Source organism: Amblyomma mixtum, chromosome 2 (genome assembly GCF_055824585.1).
Source record: "Amblyomma mixtum isolate Tamu chromosome 2, ASM5582458v1, whole genome shotgun sequence".
Classification (NCBI taxonomy): domain Eukaryota; kingdom Metazoa; phylum Arthropoda; class Arachnida; order Ixodida; family Ixodidae; genus Amblyomma; species Amblyomma mixtum.
In genome coordinates, this window is record NC_143013.1 from 258575768 (window position 1) to 258597974 (window position 22207).

The 22207-nt window shown below is 46.4% G+C and overlaps 1 protein-coding gene and 2 non-coding genes across 3 annotated transcripts in view; 2 read left to right on the forward strand and 1 right to left on the reverse strand.

Moving 5' to 3' along the window:
• Positions 1-6042: 6042 nt before the first annotated feature.
• TRNAE-CUC (transfer RNA glutamic acid (anticodon CUC)) lies at positions 6043-6114 on the forward strand. The gene has a single exon. It is a non-coding gene; the product is annotated as a tRNA-Glu (tRNA).
• A 6-nt stretch (positions 6115-6120) lies between these two features.
• On the forward strand, positions 6121-6192 carry TRNAQ-UUG (transfer RNA glutamine (anticodon UUG)). The gene has a single exon. It is a non-coding gene; the product is annotated as a tRNA-Gln (tRNA).
• Positions 6193-13528: 7336 nt separating this feature from the next.
• LOC149363689 (uncharacterized) overlaps positions 13529-22207 on the reverse strand; it is a 58516-nt gene continuing 49837 nt past the window's right edge. The window contains exons 20-25 of the mRNA XM_089568586.1: positions 21273-21353; positions 19769-19846; positions 17202-17454; positions 15629-15787; positions 14563-14697; positions 13529-13754 (exon numbers count right to left, since the gene is read on the reverse strand). Coding sequence (XP_089424712.1) covers positions 13617-13754; positions 14563-14697; positions 15629-15787; positions 17202-17454; positions 19769-19846; positions 21273-21353 — 844 coding nt within the window. The 3' untranslated portion in view covers positions 13529-13616. The remainder of the gene's footprint in view (positions 13755-14562; positions 14698-15628; positions 15788-17201; positions 17455-19768; positions 19847-21272; positions 21354-22207) is intronic.

The window sequence follows — 22207 nt, forward strand, 5'->3', positions numbered from 1 at the left end:
AAGTGCGCAGATAATGTGAAATTTTAAGCGACCGTAACTTGCTTAGACCCAGTCAAATTAAGTACATGCTTCCAAATTCGTACGGTCCTCATTGCGCCTTCCGCGCTGAGGTGGCTGAGTTATATACGCCGTGGTATAGGCATGCCAAAACAATCCAGGAATTCCAAGAGACAATAACCCAACGACAGAGGACTGCTAGGCTGCGCTGTCCAGCTCACGTCCAGAAGACCAGCTTTCGCAGGTAAACCGGGCAAGAGCGGCGGCGAACGCCAATGGGTTCTTGGAATGAGGGCCCGCCCAACTAACTACGATTTCCCCCATGCATTAAACGTTTCCTCACTCACTCACGGCCGTGGCGAATTGTACCCATAAAAAAATCTCCCGCATGCGCTCAAATGTATTTGACGCAACGTGAATAATAGAAAAAGCAATTGGTGCCAATTTCGTGAAAAAGAGATAGTCTTTGGCAGGACATTGGATGCGTGGAACACGCAATAAGGTGTACCAACCTAATAGAAACCGAGTACTGCGATCAGAGAGCTGTAAAGGGTCAACAGTTATAAGCAGGGGAGACTACATGAGCTTCTGAGCAGGAATTACATGAAGCCGTTGTGAGATACGGTAGTATTCGTCGCGATGAGGGAATGTTCTTGTTCAGTGCGACCGCGTTGGAATCAGATTTCCTGATTGTCCTCCTCTCCCAACCGCTCAAGGGGAAATGGGCAGAATAGATGCCACAGCCTATACTTCTCCTCTTCCATACATCTTTCATTAAAAGTCCGCCATGACCTGATGGGCGTTTAATGCTTTACGATGCACCCTGACATTGTCCATCCTACTGCTGACGGGCTTGGCTGTCCACGGCGGCTGACGTGGACCAGTTGGCTTTTGTCCACTTGGAAGAGCACACACACGGTGATTTTAGAGCGTAGCTCTTAAAGGGTAACTGCATAGATTTTAGAAATCAACGAGCTTAAGAGGGTCCAATGTGTGAAACTTGCAGGTAAAGCATGCGGAGTCTTTATGGGCTAGTACTTGAAATAGTGGAGTAATCGCTGATTAAAATCCGGACGCCCTTCAAGCCTCTCCGCAGCGCACAACGCCAAGTGGGGGGGGGGGGGGGGGTGCATGATGACGTCATCGAAGGTATCGGTACATTTCCAACACACAAACGCCTGTTTTGAAGGGAAAAAAAAACAACGCCACCGAAGGCAAACCCTGCCGAGAGTTCTTTGGCAGCGTCTAACGAATCAGGGCAGGGTGTGGCTGACGACAGTCAAAATTTGAAATCTTACCTTCCGTGACGTCACGCTGAATTTCCTTGCACTCCTCCGTGGATTGAGGAGAAGCGCAAAATTCAATCGTCGACTACGTCACTATGTTAAATGCTAGTGCAAAAACACTTAGCATGCTACACCTACAGCCTATATAGATTTGAACCCTTGAATATTGCGAAATTCTAAAAAAAGTGCTGCAGTCGCCCTTTAAGCGCCCGTTCGTGGCTGGTGCGGCGTTTCTCGCCGTCAACGCTGCCACCGGCGTAACCGGGCGCCGAAAATAATCACAGATGCCACTCGCAGATTTCTCCTAGTATAAACCGCCTACCTATACAATTATAATACAAAATAATCTCGGCAGTTTTTTCCGAACAACGAGCGTACTTCGCCAGCTGCTACTGCTAAACGAGCTTCTTGAGGAGAGGCTCAGCGCCGACTTGGACATCAATTCCTATGAGGATCCATAGCGCACATAACTGAAGGGACACAACACAAGCGCTAAACTTCCACTGAACAATCTTTATTTGGCGCGGATAACCTTAAAGATCACGTAAGGTACAGGTATAGATGACTAACAACGATTCTCTTGTCAAGTTCATGACGTGCCAAGAATGAGAAAAAAAACACAATGCAAGCCACCAGTCAGTGAGCACGTTTCACACTATCGGAATCTAAGAAAGCTAAGTCCTTTTTTGATAATGACACCGAAGGATCACTAACGCAATTTTCCTATCCCTCTTTTTCCATCGCCTATGGATCCTCATGTTGACTACCCACTAGCCCGAACCATGACTCTTCTAAATCAATTCTTAATTGTGAGAAAACGGTGGAATATTAATTTTAATATACGGTTATAGAAATATTGAGGGTAATATTCCGATGTGCAGCAAAATCATTTTCTTTAGTTTGTCCATGGGTCGCATCCATATAAAAGCCATATAAAAGCAATGGGGAACCTTTCCGACAATAGCGATAACGTTAATAGTAAAATAATGGAAGCCTGACGACGTGAAATCTGCGGGTATGTTGATTTTAATAGAGGAATCTTATTATATATGAAAAGACTGCGTTCATAAACAAAGTACCGTTGAAAATGCGCTTGTCCGCCGAATTTCTTGGTGCGCATGCGGTTTTCGTGCAAATCAGGATATGTTTTTCGAGTCCACGAGGACATTGTGCGATCAGGACGGCATGAAACACGTTAACATGGCTATGCAACACTTAGGCACGTACAGAGAGATGAAATTTCAGGTAGAGTGACACACCGGTATTCGTATGCAAATTAAGCGACACTCAAGACAACTTTATACAATTTTTACTCTTGGTGAAAAACAATTTTATGCCTTTTTTTGCTTTAATAATACTTATGCGGCAGCAAAAGACGCATTTTTTGCTGAGAAGGCTGCATTTAAAATTGTAACACACTTTTTAAAGCCATAAAATCGTAGCCGTTATTACAGCGCGCTTTTGAAAACTGCTGTTTCCTTACAAAAAAAGTTTTAGACAGTCTATAGAGTGTCTGTAGACTTCTGTCTCTAAAGTTTACAGACTGTCTATAGACAAAAGTCTATAGGCATTACAAATGCCATAGAAAGCCTATAGACAATCTGTAGATTTATGGCCATACACTTTTAGTAGATTTTTGTCTATAGACTATGAATAGACAAAAAGCAATATCTATAGGGAGTCAGTAGAGTCAATAAGAAGTCTACTGACTGTCTGGAGACCATTTTTATAAGGGCTGGTACCGATACGTGTGCCATAATTTCGAGGCTTTAGTCCAAATCCAGTTTTAGACCCGCAGGGCTCAATGTGGGCTGAAAAAAAAAGTTCTTACAGTATATATAGTCATACCCGGTACATAAACCGCCGGTGCCAGCTGTAGAATCGACCCATATTAAGCCATACAGACGGACTTATTCTTTTAGTTTTTTACTAACATAAACAGTGCGTTAGCATCACTCATCTCCATTAGCTCACAATGAACATTAAAACAACCATAAACGTACTGCGGACGTTCAGGACGTCCCCAGGACGTCCGAAGGAGTTCCAGTACTTATTTGACTGTTCCGAAATAAGCACAAACTCTAATTTTATCATCCGCTCAGACCCCTTTGCCGCTGTCCGGCTTCAGCTAAGCTATGCACATACTTTATGAAAGTGAGGTATAGATAACCCACCGCATCCTTAATCTTTACTGTTGGGGTCAGACGCGCGAGCGACATTTTGCAACATTGAGATAGCAGCTAATACCAGTGAGTTGCCCGGTTTCAGCGGAATCACAGCGCTATTATGAACAAACAAAATCATCGCAAAAGTGAGAATCGCGTTTGGCATGGCATTTTATAATTAGCAATTGCAAGGACAAAAAGGTTGCGTTGTCCGAACATGTGTATGGTGTGCACAACTTAGTTTTCCTATTTCGATTTATATAGCTTACGTACCGCGCACCATAAATTAGAGTATTTCATTTTCCTGTCTTGTCAAGTTTATAACGCCTCCGCTTTCAGGGTAAGGGCGTCTATGTCATTATAGCGAGATACTAAATCCTAAATTTATTTTTGAAGTTCACTCGAAACGTGCCCATGATCCGACTCATTTACCGCACGTTTTAACCTTTCTTCAGTAGTTACAAAATTAACCGCAAATGCGATTGTGATGTGCTTGCAGAATGTTATGCCAATGATGGAAAACTTTATGTATTTATTTTTTTTCCAGTCTACGCCGAGAACAAGTGTTCATGCCATCGACAAGAACAGTTATGTCGTGGACGAGATAACCAGAAATGGTAGATAGCCAAAAACAATCCCTGGGTCCGTACGACGGCAAGGATTGAGAGGATCCTATGAGGAGATAAATACCCGCATGGGGGTGCAGACAAGTGCAACCTGATCAGCATAATAGGTGCCAGTGAGAGCAAGGGCCGTGCCTTTGTTGCACCTTGTTTTATCATTCCCGTGGTGCCTCACTTGGTGTTTCGGTGTTTCGAGGGGGGGTTATCGGTGTGAGACACCCCCCGAAATTTTCTGAGCGCTACATAACGTCCTCCCCCCCCCCCCCCTCCCGATTTTACGGTAACGGAGGTGAACGGACGATTTTAAGTAATTTTCAGCTTGTAGAGGAACTCACAGAAATTTCATGCGTTGCCGCGACGATATTTTAATCGCGCTCTTTTTCCTCGCCGATGGTTCCGTATTGAATTTAGAACTGTGGCCCTTATTTTTGTGTTTCAGTATGTTATTTATTTATTTATTTATTATTTTACAGGTACTGCCAACCTTATGCAAGGTCTTGGGCAGGAGTGGGTGGCCGTGACCGTACAGAATATATGCACATGACAAGAAAGCGCACTTCAAGATAACAAATGGTCAACAGCGACAAAATTCGCACGGTTCTTTGTACAGAGTTTGATTGTGACCGGGGGAAAAAAAAGAAACAAAGAAAATGTGTCGAGGGCGTAAGAGGTGAACACGGGGCACAAGAACAGGCTCAGAGCAGGTTACAATACATTTCGTTTTTTACTCAGGAGTGTGTCTGTGAACGCATCAAGAGTGGGGCATTCAGCAGTTTGGGCATCCAGCACATTCCAGATACGTGTCGTCCTAGGGAAAAAAGAGTTCTTGAACACGTTGGTTTTGCACGTGAAATCCTTAACCTTTCTGTTAAGGATGTTCAGGAATATTCTGATGCATTTGCGTTCTCTGTTGTTTATTCTCGAAAGACTGATCTACGAGTCGGGGCTCTATAATAGGAAGCGGAAGTTATTGCAGAAAAGAATCACTGTAGGCGCAGTTCACTCAATTCAACATATGTTTTCACGTCAGACCACTTTTTCATCATTTGCATTGTCCTCAAGTGATCATAACCTATCGCAAAAAGAAAAAGTGTTTTTTTTTTTTTTTAAGCGACTCTACAGCCGGGCGCAGGTTCACATGCATGGGGTAGAAGTTTTGACAAATGTCATTCGTTCGCAGTTGCTGACTTTGTTGTAAAGCAGAAGGTTTTGTGTTGCTTTATATTATTGCATATAGCCTCGATTTTTCTTACGACTGTTTATTTGTAAGCCGCCGCGGTGGCTCAGCGGCTATGGTGCTCGGCTGCTGACCCAAAAGACGCGGGTTCGATCCCGGCCGCGGCGGCTAGAATTTCTTTGGAGGAGAAATTCTAGAAGCCCGTGTACTGTGCGATGTCAGTGCACGTTAAAGAACCCCAGGTGGTCGAAATTTCCGGAGCCCTCCACTACGGCGTCTCTCATAGCCTTAGTCGCTTTGGGACGTTAAACCCCATAAATTAAACCAAACCTGTTTATTTGTAAGAGATTAAATGTTCTTAACGAATCAATTCCTCAGAGTTCTGCACGCACTCGTATTTTTGTGTAAATATTACAGTGAACGAAACAGCTTACCCTTCGGCTTTATTCAATCAGAAAAATGTCTAAGATATTATTTGGGTGCAGGCTCTCTATCTTTTTATTATTTTTTTTTACCGTCGGCGTGTAACACTCCCACAAATATTCATGGCTACGCCACTGTTTTACATTATGCCAGAGTCACCCAGAGCACCACAACGCGAAGCCTCTGAAGGGCGGCAAGGCAGCGACTCGTAGGCCGTATATTTATATCATGGCGATCGCTTCGGGCGTGCAACAGATGGGGGGAAGGCATTGCGAGCGAGCGAATGACGCGAAGTCGTCCGTGCGTGCCGCCTCGCTTCCAACGGCCGGACGCACCGACCGAGCGCTTCTCCCGTCTCGTGGGCGAGCGTCTCCGGCGTGGTCTAGTGGCTAGGATACCTGGCTCTCACCCAGGAGGCCCGGGTTCGATTCCCGGCGTCGGAATAACTCGGTCTCATGGTGTAATGGTCAGCACTCTGGACTTTGAATCCAGCGATCCGAGTTCGAGTCTCGGTGAGACCTGTTTCTTTTTTTTTCTCTCTCAGCTGTTTGGTTTTTCTTTGATGATGAGTCAGTTTCATTCAGGCGCTGATTTATACAAGGCTTTCTGCTCTTCCGATAGGACCTTGAATATTAACGAGCTATACTTTGTGCGTGCGTGTGTTCATGCCTGCATGCTCAAAGCGTGGGGAAAAAGCAATCAGTATAATTTAAGCCCTTTAACCAGCGCAGGAGCAAAAACCGCAAGCCTTTCTTTTTATACCTTGCCTCTGGTATTTATGTAGGGAGCGAGAAAAGTTCCCCAGAAATATTTCAGCGATGGCGAGAAGTGCACATTCTGTTACGTTCTATTATGTTTTTATTATTCGTACTGCATAAAGCCCAGGCCTCTTTTTTCTTTTTATACCTTGCCTCTGGTATTTATGGACGGAGCGTGCAAAATTCCCCAGAAATATTTCGGCGATGGCAAAAAGTGTTACGTTCTATTTCTATTATGTTGCGTTGTATTTTGTTACGTTCTATTGTTTGTAAATAATAAATAAATAAATTAATTAATTAAATTACTACTATTGCTACGCGTTCTTCCGGACACACAGCCCTTCAAGATTATGTTCGGTATCACTGCACCCTCCCCATAACACAGATTCGATTCTACTGAGCTGGCGTATTTCTTTTTTTTTGCTCCTCCGAGCTGTCTTGTTTTTCTTTAATGATGCGTCGGTTGTAATGAAGCGCTGACTTATACAAGGCTTTTTACGCTTCCGACAAGACCTTCCATATTAACGCGCTGTACTGTCTACGTGCGTGTGTGCGTACGAGCTAAAATAATTAAGGAAACGACAATCAGTGTTAATTTAAGCCTTTTGACCAGTACGCATAACGCGCAGAATTTTTTTCATTTTTAGAACGTTCCTCTTGTATTTATGTCGGGGACGCACAAAATTCTCCAGAAATATTGCAGGGATGGCAAAAAATGCATTCTATGGTATTTTATTGCGCTCCTATTATCTTCTTATTGTATCCGATAGTTACCGTCTATTACTGTATTTTTTATGCGCTATGTATTTTCTGTATTCCTCCCTCTCCTCCGTGTAATAACCTCCGTCAATGGTTCTTAGAAACAATAAATAAATAAATAAATCTATATTAAGCTCTCTGCTCGCCTCCCTCAACCTGCATCTGCATTTCTTTATGCTTGAAAGCATACAATAACTACACCACGGCGCGCAACCGTCCTCAAAAAACTCGGGTGCTGCCTCCGACCACAAGGATGACACATAAGCATGACACATAGAGTCAAAGCAGAATAGGAGCGTGAAAAAAGACATCATGTGTGTAGTCTCTACTATGGTCTCGACCATCTTCCTCCATGGTCTCGACCATACATCTGTGGCGCCATCTGTGGACAGACAAACAAAAACCTGCGCCACAGATAACTCGCATATTAGATGAGGCTCGAATATTAAGGCGAAAGCCTTTACTGCCTCATTGTTGTTGACAGAAGGTTGTCAGCAGAGGTGTCACGCTTTTCGGTTGGTCGAAATGGTTATGACGACAGAGTGCGTGGATTCGAAATAATGAGGTCACCCACTGAGGGGCTTTATCACCCATAAAGTCACTGGTTATCACCCACGGATGCCTGCCGCCCCCTTTTGGAGGACACGACCACTGATAAAATAGTTTTCGTTCGCTTCGACAGGGGGCGAAAGGCGTCCGTGGGTGACGACATTACATACCTCATTACTGGGAACAGTTCACTATACTGGGAACAGAGCCGTGGATACAACCAAACTCATCGAAGCAGAGGGAGAGTCGTGCTAAAGAAGCAAAGTCGGCAGTCAAAGTGTGTAGTTGTAATGTGTAGTCAAGGTGTGAAGCCAAATAAAGCACTAGCACAGCATAAACAGTGTCGCAGTCAATGCTAAACAGTGCGTCAGGAAAGGCTTAAGTTTCGTCTTGCAGCACTTTTAGAGAGCCAAAGTGCCCCCTGAATTTTTTACAACTTAGTTTAGTTAAACATTAACGGCTTTATAATAGCTCTAGTTGAGAAGTGTTAGGTTAAATGACCCCCGAGTGTCGAATCAACAATGCTTGGTATAGTTGGCTCCACATTCTTTTGGACCGCCCCCGGTTCTTGGACGCGAAGTCAAATCTCAGAACACAAGCACGTTTCCGTTTTGCCTCCTTCCAAATGCGGCTCGGCAGAGCTCGAACCGACGAACTCGTCTTCAGCAGCCGAACGCTTCACCTGCATAACGCTTGCGGCAGGTGGAGAATATGTCTTGTTCATGAACCGTGCGCGCACGACATTAATTTATTTTCCTACTTTCTGAGAAAGTGATAATGACAATTCATAGCTGATGACTACGTAAACAGAAGAAAAAAATGAAGGACGATTTAGAGTGGCTAGAGTAAATTTCAGGTTCTTCTACTCTCCTTGCACCAGGGGTGCCCCGTCGGAGACGGTTGGTTCCAACTGGAAGACTGAAGCTTGATCTCCGCACCAGGGGTGCCCCGTCAGAGACGGTCTTGTGTTCAGTTGAGACGCAGGGGTAAGGCGAACACTTCAAATTTTATGTACAGTATTTACAATAGATACACAAGTTCAGGCACTAGAGACAAAATTAAACAGCAAAGAGATGCAAAACAACAAGAAGGGTGGAACTGGCTAACACTAGGGGAGGCCCCTACTCGGCGTTGCCGAAGATGCGTAGCATCTCACCTTAGCGCAGAACCCCGCTTCCCACTCCGGGGCCCGGTTTTAAAGCCCTAAAGGCCCGGCCCACATTTCGTAGCACCAAATCATTCTGCATTCTTCATATCATTGGCTAATCGAGAGCATGGTCAGCCCTCCAACTACCGTAGGGTAACACCCTTTCCAGAAAAACAAACGCACGGTCGTGCCAGCATGTGCGGAGTAGAACGTTCTCTCCAACACAAAATAAAAATAAAAACAAACACAAATACACATTCGTTCCAGAACGTGCGCGAATCGGTTCCGCGGGGCGGGTGGACACCCGTACTTCCCGGCGCGTTCGCGAGCGGCCGCGTTCCAAGAAAGGAGACGCTCCGCTTTGAGTGCCCCCAGCCGCGTTCCAATGACCCCCGCGAACGCTACCGATCCCTTACAGCTAGGCCAAACAACAACTTCAGTGTTTTCACTTCGGTTTCAGTTCTGGCCGAGACGCGGTTTTCAGCGTCAAGCGGTCAAGCACGCGTCAGACAAATATGGGCGAAATCGTAGAGTGGGGGCCTTCGTGCTAGAACACTAAGACTGGAGGGGGCACTTTTAAGGGTATGACGCGATAGCTTTAATGGGTAAGTGCCCATATCCGCGATGGGGTTTGTGAGACCCAGTCTGCTCATTCCGAGCACCCTCTCACAACTATCATTAAATGAGCTGCCACCTGCCACAGTGGGCAGTTTGCTCACAATTCGGTGGGCTGGTAGTGATGACGTCACAATGTCACGTGGGCTAGGTGGCCCGCCTGCCACCTAGGTGGGTGGCACCCAACCACAAAGCTCTCCAAGATCACAGAGGCATGTCCGACATTCTTGAACAAAAATTGTGAATATTGGAATACTATAAGGTACTGTAATGGAAATATTGATGTTAATGGTCCATTCTTCCGATGCGTGGCAAAATCTTTCTTTTAAAGTGTCTCGATCACTCGCATCGAGCAGTTAAGACTGCCGTAGAAAACCAATGGCGCTTTTGACGATAGCAAAAAAATGCGAGCCTGCCGACGGGAGATCTGCGGATAGGCTGAAGATGATGATGATGGTGATGATGATGATGATGATGAAGTCTGCCACTATATGGAAATTTCGCTCATAAACTTTTTCCCGTTCAAAAATGCTCTTGTCCAGAATGGCGCAGACACAATGGCTAAGCGGCTGAGTGGAAGATCTAGTACTAACAAATTAAAACAAAGCGAATTAACTACACTGCTGCGTCACCTTAGCGGCTGTGTTCAAAGAACTACAGCTTTGTACAGAACGATCGTTAAAGCAGTGTATGCCTTTCCTCGAATATGCGTGGTTGTGACGATGCAGCCCATTTGCTTTTACTGCTCAATACGGCTTCCTTACGAGCTCGCGCCATTTTCTAGAGGGAAGTATTATCTTTCGAAAATATAAGCCTGCTCTCAGTATTTTGGCAACACAAAATTTAATAGAGTTGCATGTGTTAGACGCACTCCGCATTAAATGCAGCCCGCTGAAGCTGCGTTAAAGGTGCACTGAAGAGGAATCTGAACTCGTCTTTTTGCCGCGGGAACTCGATCTACACGTTCCTAGCATTCTTACAAACTGCGACTTATTGCCCTGTGTGGCCGATTTCCGCAATTAAATCGAATTAACGCCCGGCTCCTGCTTTTTTTTTTTAATTCTGCCTCGTACGGTGGGTGGAGTCGACCAACGCGGGTAGTGCCTTTCAGCTAGCTCCATGGAGGCTTTGCTTTCGCTTCATTTTGTTTTTTAGGTTTCCGTGAATAAATAGTTTCATTTGCAGATAATATAACCATAAAATAAGCCCGCAGAAATAAAAATACGCGCGGACTATTTGCTTCTACGGACTACTACGTATTACTCCGCCGATGGCATAGCGGCAAGCCGCCACGGGACTGGGTGAAAGGCACTCCCAGCGTTGGTCGACTCCACCCACCGTACGAGGCAGAATTAAAAAAAAAAAGGCGGGAGCTGGACGTTAATTCGATTTAACCCTTTGAAGGTTTTTGCCGTATATGTACGGCGGCGGTTTTCTGTCCCGCATGGTCTTTGCCGTACGGGTACGGTTTCGATCTTCCGTTTGAAAATTTGCGCCAAAAGAACAATGCGTGCTCACTGGGGGGTGCTGCCACCTCGTAGGACTTACAAGAAGTGTTTGAATTTTGTGCTGCCTTCTTACGGAGATAAGCAGAACTTATGTCTAGCTTTAGCGCGGCGGCACAGACTTCGGCAACACCCCTTTTGTAGTTTTGGTTTCGCCGCGTGATCGCAACGGAGTCGCGCGAAATTTGAGTTTTCTTTTTGTCAGCACTATCTTGCAGGGGCTGCCGAAGTTGATTTCTATCTTTATTGGCGCTGCTCTTAGGTTGCTTATCACCGTTGCTCGCGAGGTATTCTCGCCCTCTGTGGCAACGCGCCTACGCGGTTTCGATTCCGCCGCGGGATCGCAACGGAGTCGCGCGAAACGTGTTTTCTCTTTGTGGGCACTGTTTTGCAGAGGCGGCGAAAGTTGATTTCTATCTTTATTGGTGCTGCTCTTAGCTTGCTTATCACCGTTGCTATTCTATTCTATTGAACATTTTCCAGTTGTGAGTGATGCTATCACCAAAGTACTGTTCCTAACTTTTTTTTACTATTTATTCTCGATTATATACATATTGTAGATTCAAGATCCGCAATAAAGTAATTTGACCACCTGGGAAAGTTTTCTTCAAAATAATTCGACCCTCAAAGGGTTAATTAGGGAAATCGGCCACACAGGGCAATAAATCGAGGTTTCTAAGAATGCTCGGAACGTGTAGATTGAGCTCCCGCGGCAAAAAGAAGGGTTCAGATTCCTCTTCAGTGCACCTTTAAGCTAGAGCATTCTTCTTTACTCCCTTTACTGCTGAAAAACTTCACATAATAAGGAAGTAAGTATTTTACTTATCTTCAAAAGTGTATGGTAGTTTGACCCAGCCTTGGTGCCCCGGCCGAGGGCCTCGCTGGCGCATGCTGTGATAGACAAGCTCAAGGCCCGGCGATGACCGGTAGGTTTGTCGAGCATAACAGTTGGGGCAGAATTTGCTGTCATAAAATGAACTTGACTTGTAACATGAATATATATTTTTTACATCAACCCGGTGGGGTGGCTTAGCGGCTATGGCATTCGGCTACTAGGTCCAAGGATGCAGGATCGAATCTAGGTGTAATGCAAGACACCCGTGTATTATGGCACGATGTCAGTGCAACTTCAACAATCCCAAGTGGTCAAATTTAACCTGGAGCCCTCCACTACGGCTGACTCCTATATCTCGCCCAAACTAGTTAGCGTTTTTCACAACACATCCCTGAAAGAATATAGCTTACGCCACCACCGGAAGCGGATCTCTGTCGCTACTTATGTACGTGCCTAGTACCCACAGCAGTCTCCCCATTCCCTCCCCTACCCCACCCTCTTGGAAGGAAGCTCTGCGGGCAGCGGACCTCGAGAGCCAGATCGGCCTGGTACACTGGTCGAGTTAAATCCGGAGCCTTATACTACAGCGTCCCCCGCAGCTCACGTGCAGCCTAGAGACCTTAAATCCTGCATGGTTTAACACACACAGAATACACATAGGCCTGACGCCAACTACCAAATGAGGCAAGCCGCGCTTTTAGCGAGCCCGCACATTACCAAATACATGCTATGATATCATGATCTCTTTACTTCGTTGGGTGACAAGTGCGACAACTGCGAGGTGGACGAAACCAGATTGTCTTTTGCTTCAAATGTGGGCATCGTAGTAATCATCGTGTATCGACACTGGTTCACGCGTGCATGCTGCGTTAACTCCAGGCTCACGTTATACAGAAAACCCGGCATCATCGTCGGCGTTCTAAAAAATCCCCGGAGAACCAACCCAGGTGGGCCAACGTGACCTATAGGCGTCATCACAACCTGCGCACCAGATTGTGAGCAAACTCGCCACCGTGGCAGGTGGCAGTTAAATTATTGGCCGCGAGAGGTCGCTCGATGAACAACCTGGGTCGCACAAGGCCCACCGGTAGCAGCACCTGCCATCGCAGGGTCGTCGCTTAACCACGGCACCACTGCGCCTTAAGTGGTATCAGGACTCCCAGGGATCTACGAGAGAGACCTATATGGAAGGGAAGACAGTCTTCTGCGTATACGCCTCCAGCTACCCAGGATTCAGAGCGAAAGTAGCCTCGGTGGTCGACAGCACTCATCGGAAGGTCATCAGTGTCGCCGTCAACTATATACAAAACACGATGGAAGCGGCGGAAATCGTCATTCCTCTCGCTATAATTGGTGGCATCACGAGGGCCCTCTCGCTACTTAACAATAACGGACTCCCAGGCAGCCTGCTGGAACTACCTTAGGGGCAGCATCAGCAAGCTAGCACTCCAAATCCTACGGCAAGGGCAAGTGGCGTATTTATTATGGAAGTCATTCATGCCAAACAAAACAAGGTAGCTTGTTTTTTTTTTTTTTCACAATAATGCCGGGTATAAAAATGTGCCATCTCTTGGCGTGCAAGTTTCTTAAAACGTCGATGAATCGCGTATACCGTTATTATTCCATCGTTGCTTGCACTGATCAATCGCAACACTCTCTTCTCAGCCAATTGAAATGTCTGGTGTGAATTTGATGCTTTATGCCGAATACGTGCGCCTGCTTTACCAACAGAGTGCACTGCGCGACAGTATATGTACACTATATTTTCTTGAGCGCTTTAGCGCAATATAAATTGCGGCAGTGTTTCGGTGCTGTTGAATTGCTTGGTGCTCTGTAAAACGAATTCTCCCGTGGTGTTCATCGAGAGCAGGATGCTGGCCACCACCACGGTCTTGACGAAGGCGCCAGTCAGGATCTGTGGAAAGGCAGAAGAAAGCATAGGAATGCACGAATATGGGTTATTGTTTATGGTGAGTTTAACATCCTAAAGCGACTCAAGCTATGAGGGAAAGGGCTCCGAAAATTTCGACCACCTGGGGTTCTTTAACGTGCACTGACATCGCACAGTACACGAGCCTCTAGAATTTCGCCCCCATCGAAATTTGACCACCGCGGCCGGGATCGAACCCGCGTCTTTGGGGCCAGCAACCGAGCGCCATAACACTGAGCCACCACAAGGGAAACGCTCGTTGCCATCTTTGCAGAAATGCATGCATTCTCAGATTTTTCATAGAAGTCCACGTATTATTTGAAGGCTCTCTGTTCATACTACTTCACATTGAATTCATTTTCCTTTCAAGCCTGCCTGTACGGATAACAATGGAGAGCTATCATCCTCCCTACGCGGCCATGTATACAATGTAGGCCGTGTCTGTACACGGTGTACACATGGCGTACGCTTTTAAAGGCTTGTGTGATCTTTGTTAGAAAGGTGAGCTTTGCGGTGCGGGCACAGAGGCAGGTGGCGTTCGAGTCCTATTACGCATTTTCTGCATTAACAAAGAAAAATTTTGCATGTGTAGACAAGCATACCACATTTATGCCTTACATTCGGCAGTTTGTGTCTCAACACAGTTGCGTCCTTCCCACCACTTCTTCAACCCTGTGGTTCTGCCCAGGGGTAGGACACGTTCCGAAAACACTCTGGCAATAGTGTCGGGTAGAGAGGATGGCTATGGCGATGTGAGAGCATAGTGCGGATGCAAAGAAGCATTGGCTCTCACCAGCTGCTTCCGCGTGACTGGCGCCATGTCGTGCAGCATGACGAGCGGCAGCGAGACGGGCATGATGGTGTTCACCGAGGCGCCCACCGCCACGGGCAGGCCGAAGTACAGCGCGTCGTGCTCGGTGTCCACAGACTGCAAAGGAACGGGTCGATGGTGGTTCACTACGAAGCCGTGTCGTCACAGGTATACGAATGAAGCCTCGTGCACGGGACTCGCCGTATTTGGGACACACATGATCCAAGACACCAGAAAGAAAAAAGAGCCGCAACAAATTAATTTTCTTCACTGTACACAATTTCGCCTACAAAGAAGCGTGGTTGTAGCACCATCAATGATGAACGATCGAAAACAACGAAGTTACGTGAGCGCTAACACGCAAGACATTCAGTTTGACCTGCAGCCATCGTACTCAGGTCTTCAACGCTTGCCTCATTGCCACTCACGAGTGGTCGGGAATCTGTAGTAATAAATGTGGAAGCTCTGCTTCCCACATCCCTGCGCGCCCCGAAGTTGGTGGCCGCGGTCTCCCCTACCAGAGCACCTGCCCCAGCGCAACGCAGCTCAACGATGGCCCGACCTACCGCCTCCGCTTCTCTTAACTTTGTTACATTCGACCGCACCTGTTGAGACGGCACACATCACGCATTTTACCGCAAACCTTGACGCCGATACATTTCGGTCAAACTGCCTGCAGTACTAGCCAGCGTCATGATCTGTTCACGACCAGCCCGCAGACTATATCGGAGAGGCTGTTCATGCCTCTCCTCTCTGTCTTCACCCTCATCCTTTAGCAAGAGAACAGAGCTAGGAGAACATCATGACTCCGTTCCTATTCTCTTCCATTCCGCCTATCGTCGTTGGCTGAGCCGCCTCCACGCCCTCAAGGCCTGGTTTAGCCAGCTGGCAAGGCAGATGATAACAAAAGAAATGGAATCCAGTAAAGAGAGTCTGTACAGTGTACCGGCCCAACTGGCAGCCCTTGCGTGTAACCAGGTCCAGCGTACCCAGTATGCCACATATCTGAGCTCTGCTTCAGCTGGAGCAAGCGGATGAGTGGACTCACGAGATTGGCGACCATGGGCAGGATTGCGTCGCAGAGCGCGGCCGCGTTCATGAACTCGGCCATGACCGAGGAGACGACGGTGAGCAGCACCTGCTTGGCCAAGTCCGACTGCTGGCTCCAGAACTGGGCGCTGAGCGCCACCTTGGCCACGCCCGTCGTCTGCAGTATGCAAGGGGGTCACGCGCCGTGTGTCGCGCATAAAAGTCAAAGCACGGCGGCGGTGTTCCTTCAAGAACTACATGCTGTCGGTTTAATTAAGGGCATCGGTTCAATCATCGACTACTTGTTAATATAAAAAATTCAAAGCAGAGAAGGGTGCATGGCGGAGCAGAGAAGGCTACACCATCTCCCCAATTTCGAGTTGATTACCTCAATGGCAGTGCTCCACTCGAAACACGATAAAGGCGTCATAGAGGCGCGGGGGGAGGTTCCGAGGGTTTGTAACACACAGAGGCGCAGTCCTCAACCGCCCCTCTGTCTCAGACCTGGCGAGTGTAACAATTTTCTCCATGATGAGTGGCGCAGAAAATTCTTTGGTGAGGTCAACGGCACTTACTGCGTGCTTGAAGTTATACAAGCAGCAGACGACATAGTCATAGTTGTCTTATTCTTAACTAGGGAACCTCTGTTTGTTCACAGAGCTGCTAATGATAAATGAGACTCGAACAGGTAACCCTCCTTACCTAGCGATTAATTTTCACGCGGCTTTTCTGATACAAATAAAGTTATTCGAAATGACACCCTCCGAGTGGCTTTCCCAGAAAGGCGTCCAATACTGCCTACTAAGAACCACTATATAAAACATCAGCCTCGCCGCGGTGGCACAGTGGTTACGGCACTCGGCTGCTGGCCCGAAAGACGCGGGTTCGATCTCGGCCACGGCGGCCGAATTTCGATGAAGGCGAAATTCTAGAGGCACGTGTACTGGGCGATGTCAGTGCACGTTAAAAAACCCCAGGTGGTCGAAATTTCCGGAGTCCTTCACTACGGCGTCCCTCATAGCCTCAGTCGCTTTGGGACGTTAAACCCCAATAAACCAAACCAAACCAAAACATCAGTTTCCGCCGACAGGTGCAGGCACCTCGGAGAACCCAGCGTGTGGGTTGAACGGCGACGGTGTACGGCCCCTGAGCCCTAAGTCTTCAGTTCCAGGCTCATCCGTGCTACGCCTGGAATACCTGACTGAATGAAACGAGGCAGGATATTCCCTTACGCAGCGGTTATATTCTCGTTGCGCTTTCTCAACGGTGCTCCCATAGCGGCTCGTGCATTCTTCGAGGCTATCATCTACGCTTGCAAATACATGTGCGTTCCTCCGTTTTCCAGGAGAGATTGGACCTCTACTAGTGAGGTGGGCTTCCACTGAAACCCATGTATTGCAGATTTGGTCATGTAAAGAACGCAGGCCCGTATCACGGCATTCGACGTCAGCACAAGAGCACAGTGTAAGCACAGGTGCAGAGCAAGGTCAGACTAAGCAATGCCCAGGTGCACGTACATCGTTAAAGAAACTCATGGGGCTAAAATTTATCTCTATCCAGGTAAAATTAGGGACCCGGCGAGTCGGCTTCACCTGAGCCACGCGAGTGATGACCGATGCGGCGCCGTAGATGACGATGACGCTCCAGGGAAGCCTGGCGGTGAGCGCGGCAATACCGCTGGCCGCTCTGTCTGGCCCGAAGTCCGGCGTCTCGTCCCCGTCCACGTCCACGTTGGCCAGGAACTGCTTGGGGGTCGTCTTGCTCGCCGGCCGCGCCCCGGACAGCCCCGTGAGCGCCGTCGACGCGAGCAGAACGATGCCGCCCAAGAAGCAGGTGGTGAGGTCCCTGGGCGGCAACCGTCGGTGCTTCTCAATCCAGCGAAGCATGGGCGCATATTTGCAGTCAGATCTTGCCTACAGCAAAGTTTATTACGCGTCGACCTATTAAGACCGTTGTTTGCTCCTATTTGTGGATGGTTGGTTTCGACATCAAATGTGAAATGAAAGTGCGTAAAATGAAAGCAAGCGAAAAGTCACTTACTCAGAAGAGAAGATACGGGAATGCTACTTTTTTATGTTGCTGTGATTAGTGAGAAAAATTAGTGCGTGATCAGTTGAGATACAAGATAATTTTACAGTAACCATAAGAAAAGATGAGATTTCATTGTGCTTGGCCAATGGACGTCGCCTTTATGTACGGCCACTGTAGTGTATTCATCAGGCAAAGGTAGGGAGATCCACAGGTATCGGAATCCCCAACCTCCGCACGTCGCATACAGTGCTCTACCACTGCAAGCGACAATGCATGTTATAGAACATGTGGTAAAGACAATACGAAGGTATTGTCTTTTGCCGCCGGTGGAATCCAAACCCGCGTCCTCCACGTGTCCCGTACAGCGGCCTACCGCATGCCGTGCCGCTTACAGTGTTATAGTATAGCACAGCAAGCGGCATGAGCAGGTCGTGGATTCGAATACCGGCAGCATTTGGCTTTGGATCTCTGCACCTTCCCTGCTTACGCAGCGGAGTGGCGGCACTTACTGGCATCCAAAGGCCAAGCGATGGCGTTTACAATTTATTCGCTCGTATTGTGTGATGTCCAAAAAAAGCCGTTATCTATAGCCAAATCTGACAGCGGAGCAAAAAGCAGCTCATAGTTTCAAGTTATCCCTGTCCTAAGCCAGCCGCTGTTACCGAAACACTGTACAACACCTTCACTCTGCCCAAATGAATCTGTCGCATAGCGTATACGGTTTTATTCGCTTTAAATGTATTCTGTCGATAGAAAAGAAAAAAAACTATCTGTCACACGTTCTGTCCAGGTCTAATTCATCATAATAGTGACAGCTAGATTACCGCAAATTTGTACCTTTGCTGCACAGACAACGGCGAAAGCGCTGACTCGGCACTATTAATGAAGGGCATGGTGGTAAAAAGAGCGCTCATGTGAAAGCGCCGTTTATTTTTTCACATGACATGTGTATCACGTGAAGCAGAGGATGATATGGCCCGAAGTCTTTTTCTCGTTTTTCATTCTTTGTATGAAAGCTCAAAAGTTGAGAAATACTGGCACCATCCCATATATATATTAGCAGACCAACGTTTTGGTTCCAACTCTGTCCCTTCTGCAGGGATGACTGAGAGATGAGCGAGCATCAGCAGGGAAAGTTCCCCTTTATTGCCATGTTGGGGAGGATATTCACATTTAAGGAGGGGAGCGTTCCCGCCCTTACAAAAACTTCTTTAGACAGTCTATAGACTGTCCAGACTCTTGCGTACAGAGCTCATAGACTTTCTATAGACAAATCTCATATACTAGTCTATAGGCAATACAAACCCTATAGACAGCCCGTAGACAATATACAGATTTATGCCCATACATTTTAGTGGACTGTTGCCGAGAGACAGTCTATAGACTGATTATAGACAGAAGGAAATATCTATAAGAAGGCAATAGAATCAATAAGAAGTCTATAGACAGTCGACATCTTTTATAAGGGCGGGAACCTGTTTCCGTTCGCCTTGGTGAGCTGAAATGGGCCAGGATTGGCCTCTTCACAGGCCAAAAAGAAAGCCTGTCTCCGCTATGCTAAATCTCTCTAATATTGGTTGGTGTCAGTATCTCAACTTTCAAATTTCAAACCCGACCAGATGGACTTGCGACGAAGATGTTCTCGTCCAAAAGTATAAAAGCACATTCTGAAAGCAAGGCTCACGGCATTTTCCGCCAAAAAGTAATCCACGCGCTTAGGCAGCCTATATACTGTGTGCTTCACGCGAAACATCAAAGCTATACAAAAAAAAACTCTGAGATGACTGCGGCAACCCGCACTGGGGAAATGCGAAAGCAAAACGTTCACATACTATATCGACGTCCGTGGCTGCTCTGACGTCCATGTACTATATCGACAATGACTACTTTGACGTCTAAGTGTATTTTTCCGCGTTTTTTCGCGTTTAATTAACTAATTCTATCTCATCAACCAAATTTTTCTCACGCCAACATTTTATCACACACTATCCGTCACAACCACACTTTCCAACATTTATCTTTAGAGAACGGCGTAATCGTGCGGACAAAATTGCGGACATGTTTTGCGGACACTATTCGCTGACGCGACAGAGCCATAATAATCATTCCGCATTAATATTCCACTCACTGTCTGTGTATGTATCTACACCAGAGTATGATTCCCGAGTAGCCGGCCCAGGAGAGCAATATCAGTCGTTCGAAGTGCCTGCACAGATAATAATAAAGATCTTCAGTTCACCGAATCACTCTTTATTTCATTCACTTGACTACTCTGTTCGCATGTGAACCGGACCACTTTTTCTCTCTCAGACCGAGGCTCATGCCTAATTCGTTTACTGTTATCCATCGCGGCAAGGACCGAATACAACGTGACATGGAGTTTGTAATGCTTAATTAATAAAATACGCATTCCCATATAATACATCCGCAAGAAATAAACAAAATTGTCAAAGGGTGCAAATTCAAGTGAAAATTCAAAAATGATAACAATAAATGCAAAAGAACACTTATTTCAGTACATAAACGTTTTGCGACATCGGGCAACGGACTCTAGTTACGAATGTAAGACAGTCTTAAAAATTGCAAGCAAGAATAAATAATAAAAAGTGTTAGCACGGCAATGATGAAGAGCAACTTTGTGACGATGGTCGACACGTGAGGAGCGGTAGCTAGAAGACGTGACGAATTGACTATGTAGAGAATCATTATATATTTTATGAAACAAGCAAATTCTAAAAATTTTGCGGCACAATGACAGACACGGTAAACCTACGCTAGGCTTCGTTAACGTTATGCTGGCTGTTCGGTTATAATAACAAAGTACAAATTGAATAGCATTATTTTAAACCATTTCAACAGCACTATATGAAATATTTTGATTAGGATCCCAGATGGCAGCAGTGCATTCAAGTTTGGATCGTACAAGAGTTTATATAGAGGAAGCACTAATGAAATATATGAAACAGTTGCGTCCATAAAAAATTTCCCGTTCAAAAATTCGCTTGTACACAATTTCTGTTTATGATCTAAAACGTCTACGGTTGAAACTAGTTTCCGATAGTCGCTTTTAGGTCCATTAGAAATTTTAACAAGTTACTTTCATAGGGCGCCATCTCTGCAAGTGTAGTGCCAAAACTTATTAAAACTCTGCCCACAATTTTATCGTCTCACGAGGTCGGCACTAATGAAAAAATACGCATATATTATGCTAGCACATTTTCATTGCGTCCACCGCGGTGGCTCAGTGGTTATGGCACTTGGCTACTGACCCGAAAGACGCGGGTTCGATCCCGGCCGCGGCGGTCGAATTTCTTTGGAGGCGAAATTCTAGAGGCCCGTGTACTGTGCGATGTCAGTGCACGTTAAAGAATCCCGGGTGGTCGAAATTTCCGGAGCCCTTCACTACGGCGTCCCTCATAGCCTGAGTCGCTTTGGGATGTTAAGCCCAAATAAACCAAACCATTTTCATTGCGGTTAGGCAAAACGTTTCTGTACTCATAAGAATGTTTAACACCTAAATTGAAACCGCTGCCTCTGTGACGTGTGACGTTTGCGTTAAACTGATCCCTACGACAGCTGGCTAACCTGTACGGCCTCTGCGAGTTGGTATCAGAATAGAAACGTGAACTTGCTCGTATCTCTTCAGTTGGCTGAGCTTCAGCTTGGCGTAGGAGCGGACCACGTACTCTGACTGCGCACTGAGCTGGTTCTCGCTGTAACGAGAAAGAAAAAAAAAACTGCATATGAATGAATTGTTACAAATTCTCGCATGCAAAATTGTACTCTTTTATATCCCATCTGATGACAGAAATAACTGACCAGCGTAACGTAACAAGGTGCCGACAAGGCGTACAGCCGAACTGAGTATGCCAGCAGTAGGCTTAATTGTTTGCCATGTCGATGCCTCCCCGCAGTCTTTGGAATTAAGCAACACTTTTATCCCACTGAAACAAATTTATAAAGGAAACAAAAGGAAAGTACCGGCCTATTCAGCTCCAAACTATTTCATGATCTAAGCTCTGCAGCATGAAACCGTTTCTGTGGGAGACATTCATGGGCAACCCATAAAGGTAGTAGGCATGCCATTTTGAACACATTAAACACAGCCTCTGAAAACGTGGTAGGCTCGATAGCGAACGCTATGTCCATGGCCTGCGAAGAGTGATCGTAATGCAAATAGGTGTAACGAAGGCAACTAAATGCATTATAACACTGGAGCATTCCTGAAGCGCTGCCAGAGTGGCTATGGCTATATACGATAATTCATGTACACTGTTTTGGGTTCCGCTGTATTTCCCCAATTCCCTCCAGTTTTCGTCGCATAATGCACTAAGTATTCTACAACTTGAATTGACGGTGACTACTAATTTCGGTTCTAGTTAACCTGCCGCGTATAGATTGTTATCATTCTTTTAAATTCATTATAAGACGGTCCCTTTTTCTTACTCTGACCCCCTTGAGTATTTATCATCTCTCAATACGTTTGTGACCTGGAACGATATCTTGCAATTTTAACCTTCTTTACAACTATTTCTCGATTAAGTTGTAACTTTGTTGTTACTCTGCC